The sequence below is a fragment of the Meriones unguiculatus genome, chromosome 10 (genome assembly GCF_030254825.1).
Source record: "Meriones unguiculatus strain TT.TT164.6M chromosome 10, Bangor_MerUng_6.1, whole genome shotgun sequence".
Lineage (NCBI taxonomy): Eukaryota > Metazoa > Chordata > Mammalia > Rodentia > Muridae > Meriones > Meriones unguiculatus.
In genome coordinates, this window is record NC_083358.1 from 96,759,511 (window position 1) to 96,776,789 (window position 17,279).

Here is a 17,279-nt window from a genome sequence, read left to right on the forward strand (position 1 = left end):
TTAAGTTTTACATAGTTATGGGTGGTAGGAGGTAATTGTGCTTTTGGCAGAAATTATGGAGAAGAGTCATTTATTAAATCCAAAGACGTGCAGATTTAAGCGCTGATATAGTTTATATATACACTGATTCAATGTAAACCTTCACAGAAACCTTGTGAGGTGTTTCCCCCATCCATTATATCAGAGAAATCTGACAGAAGGCTTGAGTGGCTTGCCCTAGACCGCACAGCTCGCAATGGTGGGATCTCAGTGTGACAGTACTGGTCCAGGCCCATGTTCTAACCCGGTACATTAACTTCCTGTTGACAGTACCTCATGTATTAGGTAGAATTTGGGTAATAATAAATGAAATGCTTGTGTGTGTGTATATTAGTGACTGTAAACTTACATTTAAGGATTTTTCCTACATATTATAAGTTGTGACAAAAGGCAAAGGTAGTAGTAGGATTAGACAGATGTTGGAGTTAGGGAGATGGCTTTGACGGCAAAGTGCTTGCTAAACAAGTATGAGGACCTGAGTTCAATCGCAGCATCCACCTGCAAAGTTAGGCACGGTGGTGTGTACCTGTAGTCCCAGGTGCTTAGGGAGAGTTGCAGAGACAGAACGATCCCTGAGGCCTCCTAGGCAGCGAGTCTGGCCAAGCCAGTGAGCAACAGGCTCAGTGAGAAGCCGTGTCTCAAAAAGTCGACACCCAGTTGATATCAACTCTGGGGCTTCACATGGTGCACACACATATATGCACAAGACGGCTGTCACACAAACACGTGACTTATGACAGCCCAGAGGGGAGAGATCTCAGAAATACTTGACTATTGACGCTCTCTAGAGACATCTGACCTCATGATTTAGCATTCCTGTATTTTGGTGAACTGTTAGACTCAAAGTCTGAATCTGCCTTTTTTTAAAAAAGAAACTTTAAAACACCTTTTCACTTTATCTAAGGCAATGGAAAGTATATTGGACTCTCACAGACTTGTTTAAAAGGCAGCAGAAAGCAACAGAGATGGAGAATGTTAACATGATGATTCTTAGAACCAAAACTTAAAATGAGCGCTCTGTGAATTGGTTTCCTTCAGGAAGACGCTGCTGCTGGCTCGACAGCTTAAAGACAGAGCTGTGGAAGCTCAGTCCTGCTACAGCCTTGGGAACACGTACACTCTGCTTCAGGACTATGAGAAGGCCATCGACTACCACCTCAAGCACTTAGCAATCGCCCAGGAGCTCAAGGATCGGTAAGTTATGTACCCTGCCACGAGTTAGTAAATGCATGTGCATTAATGAATTCCAGCTCTTTCCATTTGTTGCCTTCTTAAGAAGTGGTGTCTTGTTGATTAGTCACTGTTACTGTCTTTTTTGTTTGTTTGTTTTTTGGCTTTTGGTTTCTTTTCAAGACAGGGTTTCTCTGTGTAGCCTTGGTTGTCCTGAACTCACTTTGTAGACCAGGCTGGCCTCGAACTCACAGAGACCCTCCTGCCTCTGCCTCCCCGCGTGCCTGCCGTACATGTTACTGTCTTAATGGCCAGCTCGTGGTTGAGGCCTCGTGGGGTTGCACAGGCCTTGGAGTGTGACTGAGTGACTAGCCACAGCTCAGCTGCCTCCCAAGAGTGGTTCTGTGTGGCTCGGTGTGAGCAGTGTGGAGAAGTCAGAGATGATGCTGAGGTCCAGGGTACCTGCTGCTCATCTCCAGCTGATGGCTCCCTAAGGGGACCTCAGGTCCTCGATACACAGATCCAGCTTTTCAAGAGAAGGTAGAAGTCCTGTGAAGTACATGAAATCTGCATGAGGTGATTCATTGGTAACTAATTCAGTTCTGTTTTTTGTTTGTTTGCCTTTCTTATTTTGTTGTTGTTTTTCTCTGTGGAAAACAACATCTATGCTGGGTGTTGGTCTGTAGTAATTACTTTCAAAGATGAATTTTTACCTCACCATGAGACAGATTTTCATCATCAAAGTTATTCAGGATGAAATACACCACCTCAAGATGTAGGGGAGAGAGTTTTGCTTGCTTCCCTCACCCCTCCCTTGGGTTCAAACATCCACTGAATGGTTGGGTACTTACAAGGTTTTTATGGAAAGATAATGACTTGGTTAGAATACAAGTCCTTATCTAAGGAAAGGAAACGTGTTGTTTCATGTAGTGAGAGAGAGAGAGTGTGTGTGTGTGTGTGTGTGGTGGTGGTGGTAGTGGTAGTTGTTGTGAGACAGGTCTCACTGTGTATTGGCTGTTCTGGAACTCAGACCAAAATGTGGACTAGGCTGGCCTAAAACTGAGAGATACACTTGCCTCTGCCTCCGGAGTGCTGAGAGTCTGGCCACTGTATGTTTTTAAAGAGCATTTCCATGTCTTAATATTTAACTTTGAGTTTGGTACTGAGTTTTCTTATTTCTGTCTAGAATTCCTCATTGCCGTATCTGAAAGGTTAAATAAACCCAAAGCATGCTTTATCCCTTTAATTATTGGTAGGTTGCTTTTATTCTCTACAAGGACCTCTTTTCAGATAACTGCATGTTAATTTTGGATTATGTTTTAGAATTGGTGAAGGAAGAGCATGTTGGAGTTTAGGAAACGCATACACAGCTCTAGGAAATCATGATCAAGCAATGCATTTTGCTGAAAAGCACTTGGAAATTTCAAGAGAGGTATGAAGCAAAAGAAGCCCCTGTCTGTCCTGTTATAATGTACATGTTGGTAGGGGAGGTAGCGTACTTTTCCAGAGCGTTCATAGATCCGTGTAAGCAGACAGATGAACTGCACTGCCTTGACCTGGGGAGACAGTAAGATGAGCTGGGGCGTGTGGGGAGAGGATGTTACCCGCCATCTTCTACCTAGAGAAAAGCTTGTGTAGAACCAAGGACTGACTGGCTCTTGTTACACCTGATGCCTCTCCTGAGCTTCATTTCCCCCGAGTGTGAATTAGAAATGGTAACAGTATCTCGGAAATTGGCCATGCGTGTGTACACGCGTGCATACACACATATACACACACGTGCGCTGTGCACCGAGACGTGCCATGTATCTGTGAGTGTCACTCTAATGTAGAAATGCTTGTGGTAACAGGTTGGGGACAAAAGTGGCGAGCTGACAGCACGGCTGAACCTCTCAGACCTGCAGATGGTTCTGGGTCTGAGTTACAGCACAAATAACTCCCTGATGTCTGAAAACATTGAAATTGACAGCAGCCTACACAGTGAGTAGCAACTTAACCCCCCCTTCTCTATGCTTAAGATTTACTTTGCGTTTAGAAAAAGAAAAGGGTCTTTTAAATTGCTAATGAAGCGTGTCTGCTGTGCTTAGAGAGTGGGACAGAAGGGGCACTTCTCCCACCTTTTTGGGTTTTACACAGTTCAGTGAACCTGTCAACACAGAACACAGCATTTTCTAATTCTTCTTGCGAACACAGGAATGCTGTCCTCTGGCCTCCTTCGGCACCAGGTACAAAAGCGGCGCAGAGACATATGTGCAGGCAAACACTCATACAGAAAATTAAAAATTAAATGATGAAATTTTTGGTCTGAAAAAACATCAATAAGAATACTTCAGAGTTGAAAGGCACTGAAAAAATTAGCTTTTCTCTTCCTCTTCCATCCATCTGTAGTGCTCAGAGCTCGGCGCCCTCTTCCTTCTCCCCCCTCACTGTTCACCGTCTATTCTTGGAACAGATCTTGTCCTTTTCTCCTGTTCCATGCTCTAGCGCAGTGCCTTCAGTAGAACGTTTTAGAGTGGTGGAGAAGTTTGGGGTGGAGAGATGGCTTAGCAGTTAAAAGCCCTGACTGCTCTTCCAGAGGACCCAGCTTCTGTTTCTAGCACCCTCTTACCTGCAGTCAGGTACACACACACACACACACATACGCAGATTCGTGAACTATAAACACCGATCACTTCACAGCCTGTAATCACAGTTTAACCATAGAGCTAACCCAGTAAAGCAAATAGAAACGTCAGAGGATTACCTGTCCTCGCACAGTGCAAGTTGTTTGGAAATTAGTGTCAGGAAAGTAGCATAGAAGTCTGGGCCTGGTGACACAGGCCTGTAACCCACTACTGAGAAGGCAGTTCAAGGCCAGGCTGAGTAACGCTGTCTAAAAGAGTAAAATGAGGATTGTGGTATAGCTTAGTGGCATAAATGCTTGCCCCAAACATGCATAAGCACAAGGCCCCTAAATTCCATTATACCCACATACACAGGCACACATACACACCCACCCACAGATGTAAAATATCCATTTGAAAACTTGAAAAGTGTACTCTTAAGTAACTTACAGATTGAGGAAGTAATCTTAAATAATATTAAATATAACTTAGAAATACAATGAAAATAAAGTATTTCAATTAAAAATTTGTATTGTATGTATATGTATAAAACATTGGATGTTTTATCTGCATCTGTATGTTTGCATCACTTGTGTGCCTGGAGGCAAGAAGGAGGGTTATCGGAGTCTCAGAACTGGAGTTACCAATGGTTGTGAGCCACCATGTGGGTGTGGGAACCGAACTTGAGTTCCACAGAGCCCTCTCTCCACACATATGTCCGTCTTTCTGTGTGTATGTGTGTGTGTGTGTGTGTGTGTGTGTGTTAAGACAAAATGAAGTGAAGGTTTCCTTTACAGTTTTAATTTGGTTCTTTAAAAGGGTTAGCAAAATTACAATAAGATAATTTTTTATAAAGAGAAAGTGAAAAAGAGAGAAGGGGGTATAACAGTAGATGTACTGATTGAAAAGGTGAAAGGTTCAGAATAATTTTAGGACAACCTATTTTAAAATCTAGGGGAAATACCAATTTCTAGAAACATAACACACCGTTAAGAAATTATGTGGGTAATTAAAAGTCTTCCCTTGCCAGGTGAGGGTGGCACACACCTTTAATCCCAGCGCTAGGGAGGTGGTTGGACCTCTGAGTTTGAGATCAGCCTGGTCTACAGAGAGAGTTCTGGAACAGTCAGGAATACACTGAGAAACCCTGTCTTAAAACACACACACACACACACACACACACACACACACACACACACCAAAAACCAAACCAAACAAACAACAATTAAAAAAAAACAAAAAGCACAACAGTCTTTCTGCTAGGAAACAGGAATGCTTAACAGCTGTCCTCATCTTTTGGTGAGGTCATACCCTCCATGAGCCTATTCTGAGTTGAATTTTTCATAAGTCAAAAATGGATTTAACATGCCTAGCATACCAAACATCAAAGCTAAACAGTACCCGAACTGTGGAGTGCAGGTGCGTTTCTCTGGTGAATCGGAAGCGGCCTCCCACTCACAGCTGCCCAGACCATGAGGATATCCTGCCGCAAATGCCTGGGGGAGGATCCAAATTCAGTAAACAATTTTTGCTAAATGTATCATTTTATATCGTGTAAAGGTAAAAAACTCAAAGCGTATCATAAGCCAGGGATCATTTCTATAACCTTCCACAACATTTTACATTTCCACAACGTTTCCCAGATAACTGGGAAACTTCATCAGCCTGAGAACCATGTACCTTTGATATCCAAACTAGAAATAAACAGTACAGGACAGACCAGCTTCGGTGAGTGGAGATTCAAAACTCCTATAAACAAACAGAACAAATCCAGGAGAGTAATTTAGAGCAAACAGGCCTTTGTGGAGCGCGCTAGAGCCTCTGAGTGTTGCTTGCATGACTGCAGGATGGAGTAGTCGCGGCTGTTGATGCGCGTGTTCTGTTCCTGCACGTTCTTGATCTCATTAACCACTTCATCCATATTGCACGGCATCTGGCAACCCTGCTTGCGGTTTAATTAAGCCCCAGACTTCTGTGTAGTGTAACGCTGTTGGCATTGTGCTGGACAGGCTCTCAGCTAGCTGTCTAAACTTACCCCGACTTCGCCAGTCGGTCTTCCACGTGGCTCTCACTCCAGTTCTCAGCTCCACCCATCTTCCTTCTGCTTCCCCTCTCCTTGAGTCTCCGCGGCTCCTGCATCCGGAAGTCCCACCTTTTTACTTCCTGTTCCATTCCAGCCTGATCCAATCAGCAGGAAGACAACACTGATCCAACTCTAAAGGGTTCCCCTTTGGCAAGTGAGGAAGGACCAGCATTTACAAACAGAAAAGCAATGATTAGGCAGTAGACATGACAATACCAAAAATCCTGGTAGCACTTAGCTCTCTGCCTCACAGAATTAACAACTGAAAATACAGGGATATACCTTCTCACCTTGAGGGAAGGTCATCCCAGCACATCTACATGGTTTTGATTACAGCAACTAATAACATAATCTTTAAATAATGAAAAACAACCAGGGATTCAACCAGATTCAATATCAGAAATCAGTTAATGTAGTTTGCCAGTGAATATACTAAATATGAAAACAGCCCAAGTATCCAAATGGGTCTACAATTCTTTTAAGTAAAAATGCTTCGTTAAGAGTGTCAGATTAGAGAAAGAGTAAGATCCAATCTACTTAGAAATCTATAAATTAAGATATTGTGTCAGGATTGTGCAGCAAGTTACACAGCGGGTTCACAAATCATGCCATGCGACCGGTTCCATGTGGGAGGTTTATTAAGGGAAGGGGGAAGGGGTCACGGAGACCCCTGGGTAGGGCAAGGGGGGGTAGGGTACCAGTTCTCTTATAAGGTGACCCAGAGCGTGCGCAGGTGGTTTCAGGTGGTCTGCAGGTGGCCTCACAGATGCCTGACATCCCTGTTGGTCAGGTCCCTCAGGGCTGGCCGTAGAGATGCCTGCTTATGGATCCCAACAGTCAGACTGAAAATAAAAGGATGACAAAGATTTGTCACACAAAAACTAACCTTACTGCTGGATAAGTTATGTTTAAGATAAAAGGTCTGTGGCAAGGGTGTGGCTAAGCGGTAGGGATGCGCACTTCGTATGTGCCAGGTCTAGGACCTCTAGTACCAGAGGAAGAAGGCACACCAAAGCAGGAAGTTCTATACAGCGGACTTACACAACAAGATTTATGTTGGGCATATTTTAAACAGGATGTTAGTTGTGAGGAGTGCTTTATATTATGCCCTTTTGGTGGTGGTAGTAGTTTGTTTTTTTTAAACAAGGTCTTGCTGTGTAGCACAGCTTACTATACACTTGAACTTACTATACACTCCAGACTGGCTTTGAATTTTTATCCTCCAGACTCAGCCATCTGAATGATTGGCTAAGAGGCATGCAGCGTGGTGTCTAGCTATATTTATGCCTTTGAAAAATACTGCTTAGGGGCTGGAGAGATTGTTCAGTGATTGAGAGCAGTGGCTGCTCCTCTGGAGGACCTGGGTTCATTTTCCAGCACCCACAAGGTGGATCCTCTTTTTCTGGCCTCCTTGGGCACCAGGCATGCATGCCATGCAGACAAGACACCCATACACATAAAATAAATCTTCAGAAGAAAATACTGCTCACTTTTTAAAGGACTGTGTAGTTATAGCAATTCTGTACTTAATATTTAACAAGCTGACTGAAAAGCTGTTTTTGAGAATCTTCTCTTTTATTCGTTCAACTTGTGTCCTGACTGGCAGTGAATCTGTCTGGAAATGGGAAACTTTGGAAAGACTGAAGCTTTCCCATGCTTTTTATGTTCGGGTTTCTTTGCGGCTACATGGACGATATAAACCCGTCATTATAAAATGCCTTTTCTAAATCAAGGGGAACTGCTAGGAACCAGTGATTAGTTTGCGACCAAAATGCGGCTTCTGACATCAGAGCAATTTGGAGGGACTATTTTTATAGTGTGGAAAATAATTACTCTTCAAAAACATGTGTGTTCCTTTCACACAGACTTGTGAATCAGATGTTAGAGCAGAATCTTGTAGTGATGCCAACTTTGTGTTCTAAAGGGCTCCCTGGTTTATTTGAATTAATGTTTTGTTTTGTTTGTAACAAAGGTACACGCTCCAAGCTGGGACGAAGACACAGTATGGAAAATATGGAACTTATGAAGCTAACACCAGAAAAGGTTGGCCATTTCATCTTTTAAATTCCATGAACCATTACAATAGTTCAGTAACTTATACGTAAAAGAGTTTAGGCCTTGCCCTATAGATATTACTTAAAATTTTGCTTCCAGGAAAAGTCTAGGGCAAAGGGAGTGAGCACAGCATGCTGTCATGTACTTAATAAAGATAAGTGCATATGTACTTTGTAGATTAATGAAGCATTTCTGCAAAAGCACATAATAAAAGTTACAGTTACTGCTTCTGCAGAGTGTCTAAGATAGGCTAGAAATATTTTAATATTTTTAGGCTATTTTGGATTCTTGAACATACTGCCTTATAAAAAAATGGTTTTCATTGAAAGGATACCAGAAAGATTAAAAGCAAGAGCAATACTTTGTCATTCAATTACGTAGTGACATCATTGCAAAGGTGTGTGCGTGTGAACATGTGCCTGTCTGTGCATCCCTGCGCCACATGTGTGGAAGTCATAGAACAGCTTCGTTCTTCCAACTTTTAATAAAGCACTGTGTGTGCCAGAGGGTGCACAAGAAGTCAGAGGACAATTTGTGGGAGTAGGTTCTCTCCATCAGGTGGGTCCCAGGGCTCAAACTCAGGTCATTGGCCTTGGCAGCAAGCAGCTTTACCGCCTCAGCTATTTTACCAGCCCTGATCTTGCTTTTCAGACAGTGTTTCTCCCTTCCCTCCCTCTCTTCCTCCTCCTCCTGCACAGAATAATCCAAGCCTAGCTGGCTCACAAGCTTCTGGCTGATTCCTTTTTTTTTTTCAATTGTTTTTTTTTTTTTAATTTCAGTTTATTTACTTTCCATCCCAAGGGCCTCCCCTCCCTCTTCTCCCGCCAGTCCTTTCTCCCCAGCCTTCCCCCTTCTCCTCTCTCCTTTCCCCTAGAAAATGGGAGGCCCCCACTTCAACCCTCCCCAGCACATCAGGTCACATCAGGACTGAGCATATCTTCATCCCCTGAGGCCAGGCAAGGTAGCCCTGCCAGGGGGAAGTGATCCAAAAGCAGGCAATAGAGTCCATGTTAGAAACATCCCCTCCCCCACCAACTTGCCAGGTGCCCCATATGAAGACCAAACTGCCCAGTGGCCATTTATGTGCAGGGGGCTAGGTCCAAATCATGCCTGTTTCTTAGTTGATGTCTCAGTCTCTGTCAGCCCCCGTGGGTCTGGGTTAGTTATCTCTGTTGGTCTTCTTGTGAGGTTCCTGTCTCCTCCAGGTCCTTCTATCTTTTCCCCCAAATAGGACCCCCCAGAGCTCTGCCCCATGCTTGGCTGCAAGTCCCAGCATGTCTCGATCCGATCCCAGATAAGTCAAGTAAGGTTCCTATCTGCAAGCATAGCAGAGCGTCACTAATAGTGTCAGGGGCTGGCTCTCTACCATGGGGTAAGAATCGTCACTAATAGTGTCAGGGGCTGGCTCTCTACCATGGGGTAAGAATCAGGTTGAGCCAAGTATTGGTTGGACATCCCTTCAGTCTCTGTTCCTTCTTTATCCCTGCACTTCTTGTAGGCAGGGTAATTTTTGGATCAAAGGTTTTGTCGGTGGGTTGTTGTTCCCCTCCTTCCACTAGTCCTGCCTGGCTAGGAGGTGGTTGCTTCAGTCTTCATGTCCTCTCCTGTTGTGAGACCCCTGTTAGGAGTCTCAGCTACTCACACCCATATCCTCCCAGGAGTCTATCCGGTTGCAGGCCTCCAGCTTGACAGAGAGATGCCCCCCCCCCCTTAGTTTCCCTTCTTGTTCCCAGCCCTCTCACCTCTTAGGTGCCCATCCGCCATGCTCTGACTCCAAGGGGCGCTCTCTGGGATTACAGATACACACTACTACTGACTTTGTTGTTCTGAGACTCAAAGCAGCAAGCACTACTAGTACTGCAGGCTCATTTCACCAACCCCAGGAAGCTTCTTCCCACCTTTTAGCTGAAGTACTTTTTATTCAGGGTACATCCTTCCTAAGCTGTGTTTGTGAGTGTAGAGCAGTTAGTATAATTGGATGGATGTTGTTATTAGACAAATCAAGGCTATTTCCACTTTCATTCAGCTTAATTTTAATTGTTGAACTAGGCCTTTGTTGCCTTATATTTTTAAAAATACTTTTAAGTAGAATACTCATGATAGCAACTTCAGAAAAGTATAAGAAATCAAAAGATTAGTAGTCTCTCATCCTAATAGTAACCTCAAAAATAGGGAATGTCAGAATAATGTTATAGACGCTGAATGTTATGGATGCTGTTCTCTAATAAGCAGTCATGCATCCAGAACATATTCCTAGCAGGGCATGGCATGTACCTGTGATCTCAGCCCAGAGCAGGCTGGGGCAGGATTGGAAGTTGGAGGCCAGCTTGGACAACATATGTGAAAACCAAAGCCCGTTTCTCATGTCCTTAAACACTCTTCTGCTCTATTGTTTAACTAGCATATGGTTTCTGAAACATTGATACTGTTTACATAACTAGCCTCTAAACATACAAAACATAATTGTTTTCAATCATACCTAGATTCTTGTACCGTTTCCAAATGTGGGCCTGTGAGAGAGCTTATTGGGTACGGGCTTGCTGCCCAGCCTCACAGCCTAGAGACAGTTGATTATCACAGGTTGGCCTCTGCTCTGTCATACACACAGTAAATATAATTCTCAAGTGTTTTCTGAAGGAATCAGTTCTTTTAAAAATACCAGTGTGGTAAGAGAAGAGGTGGGGAGGAGGGAGGTGTGTGGGAGTACTGGCCATTGGTGGACGTCGGAGGGCAGCGCTCCGAAGTCGGGTCTCTGCTGAGCCACCTCGCTGGTCAGGGAAGAATTAGTCATGTGTTTTTCTTCTTCATAATAAAGTTAACAATTATTTCATTATTCTCAAGATATAAACACGGAACCAGGAGGCTGGGGTGGGATACTTCTTGGGGAAAAGGGTACAGTGTGAGAGAACCGAGGCTCTGATGTCTCAAATTGGAAGTGTGAAATGCCCTTTTCTGCTCGTTTGATTAATCAGATTTTGCTGACTATTGGATTCTCAGTTTCAGTCCCCAATGTGCCTGTGCACACATATACACCAGCAAAACAAAACAACCCACAAGACAACAAAAATGCTTTTCATGCTTATTCTTTGGTAATTCATGCGTGCATGTTAATGTGTTTGGGCCATTTTCACATCCATTTCACACCCTCTCTTCCCCTTCCCACTCCTGCTGAACCCTTTCTTCACAGAAAGTCTCCTCCTCTTATGTCTTTAAAAGAAGGAATTCTTGGTTAGAAATCACTTTCCCTCATAGTTTTTAAGGCACAGTTCCACTTTGTTTTTGTCGTTTTATTAATATGGGTTTTGAGGTACAGTTTTATATTCTTAAATCCAGGCCATTTTCTTTTTTCCACTTAAAAGACCATCAAGTTACATAAAAGACCATGTTCCCCACCCCAGGAAAAAAAAAAGACCACAACCTCTAGCAAGTAATTTTCCCTTATGAGCTGTAGACTGCTTGACTGACTTGCTAGCTGCATGCCCCACTCCTGTCAGCCTTGGAGCCAGGACTAAGTGGCCAGTTTCTACAGTGGTGACTCTGCAGTGGGCGACTTACGTGGTTTCCACTGGCACACTTGGTATTTGCCATGAGCTGTGTTAAGTGAGCCATAGCGTTGGCCTCTAGAGATGAGTGTTGCAACCACAGGAGTCCAGTGCTCCGTGCTCTGCATGTGCCTCCACGCTGTTCTGTTGTTGCGGAGCTGCACGGCTGGAGGGCCTGCGTGGGTCTTGACCGTACAGTTCTCCTGCCTGAGATTCCTGAGCAGCTGTCACTGCACCTGACTTGAACCAACTTACCAAATTGGTTTTGTCTCTAATTTATTTCATGCACTGGCGGCTCTTCCAGAGGTCCTGAGTTCAATTCCCAGTAACCACATGGTGGCTCACAACCATCTATATAATGATGCCCTTTTCTGGCATGCAAGTGTACATGCAGATAGAGCACTCATAAACAATCTTAAAAAAAAGTAACGGTTAAAAGACTTTATTTCATATTTATTAGAGAAATCACTAGTTTTATCAACAAGTTATTTGCATTATATAAGCTTTACTCATTTGGTTAAAAACTCTACATATACTCAAAAGTTTCTAGCTACAACAGATTTTTATGTAATTTACATTGAGAATAATACTTTGTCTTCTCTGACCATTCAAAATTTATTTTTAAAGGATTTGGATAATCTTTTTTACTCATGTGTTCATAAAAGCATTCACATATGCATTTGATATATGCTGTTAAATATGTCGAATAGATTCATTAGGAATGTCAAGTTGAAACTGAAGCAGAAGGTCCACAGGGCCAGAGCGAGTTCCAGGAAGGCTACATAATGAGACCCTATCCCTAAACACAAAACATAACGTAACGACAAAAAAAGCCTCTCAGGGATCCGCGATTCTTCCGTCCAATAGCCAGTGAGTAACTGTGGAGGTGGGGTTTTTCATGCCTGGCTTTCCACTTACAATTTATAGGTACCAAATTGGAACAGTGAAATTCTCGCGAAACAGAAACCTCTCATTGCCAAACCTTCTGCAAAGCTGCTGTTTGTTAACAGACTGAAGGGGAAGAAGTACAAAGGCAGCACTGCCACTAAGGTTCTTCATGATGCCAGCAACTCCATCGACCACCGCGTTCCCAGCTCTCAGAAGGTATGTTTAAATATGGAGTATTGTAAGTACCCAACTGTAATATTTGAGTGTCCTTGTATACATACCAAATTGTTGGTAAACAAGTACTCTATGTACTAGTCAAAAAATGTGTCTTCCAGTCTTTCCTACTCCTCCACTAGGACCTACTCTAGTCATAGTTTTGACAGTAATTATTACTGCTTTAAGTCACTGTTTGCAAAAGTATCATTTATTTTACTGCTGTTTCCTAGTAAGACTAACTCATGTTGATGCCAGAAAATAATGAATTAGTCAATTTTACAGCACTGGACCTAGTGAAGCAAAGGCCAGTGGATTCTGTTTGGTTTGATTTAGTTTTTCGAGACATGGTTTCTCTGTGTAGCCTTGGCTGTTGGCTGTCCTGGATTTGCTTTGTAGACCAGGCTAGCCTGGAACTCACAGGGAACTGCCTGCCTCTCCCTCCCTGAGTGCTGGGATTAAAGCGTGTGCCAACACATCCAGTTGCCAGTGGATTTTTAAAAAGACACTAGTTTAGAGAGAAAAGTATTTGGTACCATCAGCTTTTATTTCACTGTTACCAAAACCATAGCCATTCCCCACCCTAAAACAGGATTTCTCTATGTATCCTTGGCCATCCTGTATGTACCAGGTTGGTCTTCACCTCAGAGCTAGGATTAGAGTTAAGCACCTCTACCATAACCACTTCTTGATTAAGAAAGTTGTTTTATGGTTCTGTTTCTGTGAATAGACACTATGACCACAGCAACTCCTATAAAGGAAAACATTTAATTGGGGCTGGCTTACAGAATTCAGAGGTTTAGTCCATTATCATGGTGGGAAGCATGGTGGCGCACAGGCAGACATGGTTCTGGAGAAGTGAGTGTTCTACATCTGGAATGGACAGTCAGCAAGGAAAGAGAGACAGACAGACACTGGGCCTGGCTTAAGCCTCTGAAACCTCAAAGCCCACCCCAAACAACAAGTCTTTTTCCAACAAAGCTGCACCTACTCCTGTAAGGCCACACCTGCTAACAGTGCCACTGCTATGGGCCAACAGGGGCCATTTTCATTCAGACCACCATAAAAGTACACCAGTTTATTGAATTTAATTTAGAAATACAGTATTGGCTTATTGATCAGTATCAACTCTCTAAGCTACCTAGCTACTCTCTATTCTGATAAAGAGGATCAAAGTAAATAAAAAAAAGACTACTCTTTCACCAAGTCCCATTTTCAGTGAACAGAGGCCTTTAAATTCCAGTAATAAATACCTCTCGCAGTATCTTTTCTTTGGTTTTTGGCTAATAAAGGAAGAATTACAGACCTGTGTATAGATGATCTAGGGATGCAGCAGAACTCTAGGACTCAAGGCTGTCTTTAGCAGGCTCCCAGAACTGAGCTGAAATCTCTGTACTCTTGAAACCTACTGTGGTTTGTTGTTATTTCTTTTTTGTTTTGACCAGGCTATCTAGGATTACAGGTATGGTCACCATGCCCAGCCTCATGCTGTGCTTTTGATGTAAAGAATTGTGAATTAGTCCTTTTGCACCTAGAACAAGGTCTTGGTGGTAATGTATTTGACTATATAGTTTAAGCACTTAATTTCCAAATATCAGATTCAGTTTAAATCCAGAATTAACTACTCTTTCCCCATCTCATTTACAGGATGCCCTATGCTGTCTCCACCCAGAAAGCTAGATATATTTCTGTGACCTAAGAAACACAGGAATTACAAAAACAAAAAAACACAAGAATTATCGTTTGCCTTTTATAATTGATTACACTATGATGGTCACTGATATCCTCGGGATGAAGAATAATGGCGCATACTCGATTTTCTTTCTTTTAGAAAACCAGTGCAGACACTACTGGAGATGAAGGATTCTTTGACTTACTAAGACGATTTCAAAGCAATAGGATGGATGACCAGAGGTGCTACTTGCAAGAAAACTGCCGCACGGCATCCACAGCGGCTTCTGCTACCCCCAAGATGAAGAAAGGTAAGCCATCTTTGCTGCTCCTCCAATCTTAGTTCATCTTATTTGAGGCATAGCCCAGGCTGGCCTCACACTTACTGTGTAGCCAAAGCTGGCTTTGAATTCCTGATCCTCCTGCTTCCCTCCCAAGTGCAGGGATTACCAGCACTACCATGCCTGCTTTCCCCAATTTTAATAGTTGTATTTGGAACTGTAATTTCTTATAGTTCCTGTTACAGGAAATACAGTAAAAGGCACCATAATCCTAGCATGTGGCACTGAGTCAGGGATATTAAAGTGAATAAAGCCAGCCTGGGCTACTAGATACTGAAACCCTGATTCAGGAAAAGGCTACTACTAAAGTGGTGGATCATTTGTCTAGCAAGTAGTAGGCCTTCACCTGCAGCACCACACACACAGTAGGTTATTTATGTTGTTATATTTCTGTACAAAAAGATGATTTCTACCATACTGGCCAGCCTTTTAAACCTAGTTCACTAAATGATTCCCATCCAAAACACGGAAGGAAACAAACAGTAGGTGAAATAAAGAAAAGCAATACTGTTTATTCACCTTCTGAAATCCAGCCCCATGCCTCAGTTATCTTGGGTGAGCACTAAAGAGATCTGAATAAGCTGAAGCACTTGGGAGCCCATCCATCCATCCATCCCCCCCACCCAGCTGGGAAAGGCCACAGCAGCCGTGTCCTCAGGATTGCAGAGCAAGGCAGACAAGAACAATATGCATACAGGTTTTTGCCATTTTTCTAACAGTTAGGTGCTTTTCTTTCCCACCTGTCCATAGCACCATCGGTTTCTGTGGTATCCCCCAACACAGATGAGTTTTTAGATCTTCTTGCCAGCTCACAGAGCCGCCGTCTGGATGACCAGAGGGCCAGTTTCAGTAACTTGCCAGGGCTCCGTCTGACAAAAAACAACAATCAGTCCGTACTTGAGCGCCTGATAACAAATGACAAGAAAGAGCCTGATGAAGATTTCTTTGACATCCTTGTAAAGTGTCAAGTGAGTATGTAGATCCACCCCATTCTGGAGAGTAGCCCAGGCAGCTTTCAAATTCTTACGAAGGGCTCACTGCATTAGGCCATTATTATTTACTTGCCTGTCATCCAGAACACCACTGTCATTACAGGTACCATTTGGGGTATCAAGGTTCCTCTTGCAGGGTCCTGCACTGTAGTAAGACGGAAAAGTGTGTACACTGTACAAGACTGCAGGGGTACTTGTGTGAAGAAAAGTAAAGGATGAAGGGGCAGGGGGTGATCAGGATCGGTAGTGACTTGGAACACCTGCTTTGTATAGAGCTGGATAGGGAAAAACCTTTCTCGGCTGCTTATTTGAGCAAACAGCTTCCAAAGTAGGCAGTAGATTATAGTTTGTTGGCCCCTGGCCTAGGCCATTTTAGAAATATGTTATATATACAAACCCCTGTAGAGACTGGGCAGATAGTATTGACAAGAATCTTATTTTAATACTTGAACAATTTCCCTTGCATTTTGGTATCCGGCTACTTTTTTGTGACCAATTGTAATACAATATAATATACTTATGAAGCCCATTTCTATATAATACTTACATTCTCATTCTGTTAAGTTGTAGAAAAAAGCCAGAAGAAATGCTTGTAAATCTACCTTCTGACTGAGAGACAATGTAGCTTGGCATTTTCCTTCCTGATCGTTATGTTTTAATTTCTCCCCATCTTTAGGGATCCAGATTAGATGATCAAAGATGTGCTCCACCACCTGCTGCCACAAAGGGGCCCACTGTCCCCGATGAAGACTTTTTTAGCCTCATTTTACGCTCTCAAGCTAAAAGAATGGATGAACAAAGAGTTCTGCTGCAGAGAGATCCAAACAGAGACACTGAGTTTGGACTAAAGGAACTTCTGCAAAATAATGCTTTGTTGGAATTTAAGCATTCAGGAAAATAACTAGCAAACCACTAGCTGCTGTGCTATTTCCTACTAAAGAAAAGACTAGTTCTATCAGAACACTGCAGGGAAATTCAACTTTTTCCAAAGGAGGAAACTACACAGCACTGTAGTAGTTATCATATTCTTAGGGTGTAAATGTTGAAGTACTAAAGACTGACATTCTTCTAGACACTTGTTTCAGGGCAGAATGTCCTGTATGGTGCTTCATCAACTTACCTTGGGGATTTTGCTTGGGCAACTTGTTAGATTCTTTGACTAGGGTAGAATTCAATCCTTTTACTGAGGTCATTTTTTAAGGTTCTAGTTGACAATGACTTTTTTATACTTACCCATGAATATAGTGGATTGCATTGTTTATTGAAAATAATGTAAATGTCCTATGTAAAAAAGATGAAAAATAGTCATAAAATTCTAGTTTCTTTAAGAAAACTATATTCAATATATTTTTAGACAAATCCAGTCGGGGAGATAAGAAATAAACTACTTTTAGCATGCTTTGGGCTATTTGTCTATTTTATTATATAATACTGCTATAAAACAGTGTAAGACCTACTTTTTATGAGACTTAGTAATGGGAAAACCAGAAAATCATGTGGTTTGTTTGATCAAAAATGGAAAACATAAAAATTCACAGAAATTAAGCATGAAAGGCTTAATGTTAGACATTCAGCCGTCATTAGACCTTGCCTTCACCCACTGAGTTTAAAAATTTGCAACTTCTGGCCTGCATTTGGTACAGACACTTTTCTTACAAGAAAATTAATCAAGAAAGCAAAGA

At 42.6% G+C, this 17,279-nt stretch overlaps 1 protein-coding gene across 2 annotated transcripts in view; it reads left to right on the top strand.

Moving 5' to 3' along the window:
* Window positions 1-16,996, top strand: part of Gpsm2 (G protein signaling modulator 2) — a 43,550-nt gene extending 26,554 nt beyond the window's left edge. For both annotated transcript variants that reach the window (XM_021631699.2, XM_021631700.2), the window contains 8 exons: window positions 1,078-1,233; window positions 2,533-2,641; window positions 3,060-3,189; window positions 7,868-7,938; window positions 12,420-12,596; window positions 14,425-14,575; window positions 15,356-15,573; window positions 16,274-16,996. In XM_021631699.2, the coding sequence (XP_021487374.1) occupies window positions 1,078-1,233; window positions 2,533-2,641; window positions 3,060-3,189; window positions 7,868-7,938; window positions 12,420-12,596; window positions 14,425-14,575; window positions 15,356-15,573; window positions 16,274-16,498 (1,237 nt within the window). In that variant the 3' untranslated portion in view covers window positions 16,499-16,996. The remainder of the gene's footprint in view (window positions 1-1,077; window positions 1,234-2,532; window positions 2,642-3,059; window positions 3,190-7,867; window positions 7,939-12,419; window positions 12,597-14,424; window positions 14,576-15,355; window positions 15,574-16,273) is intronic.
* The last annotated feature ends 283 nt before the right edge of the window (window positions 16,997-17,279 follow it).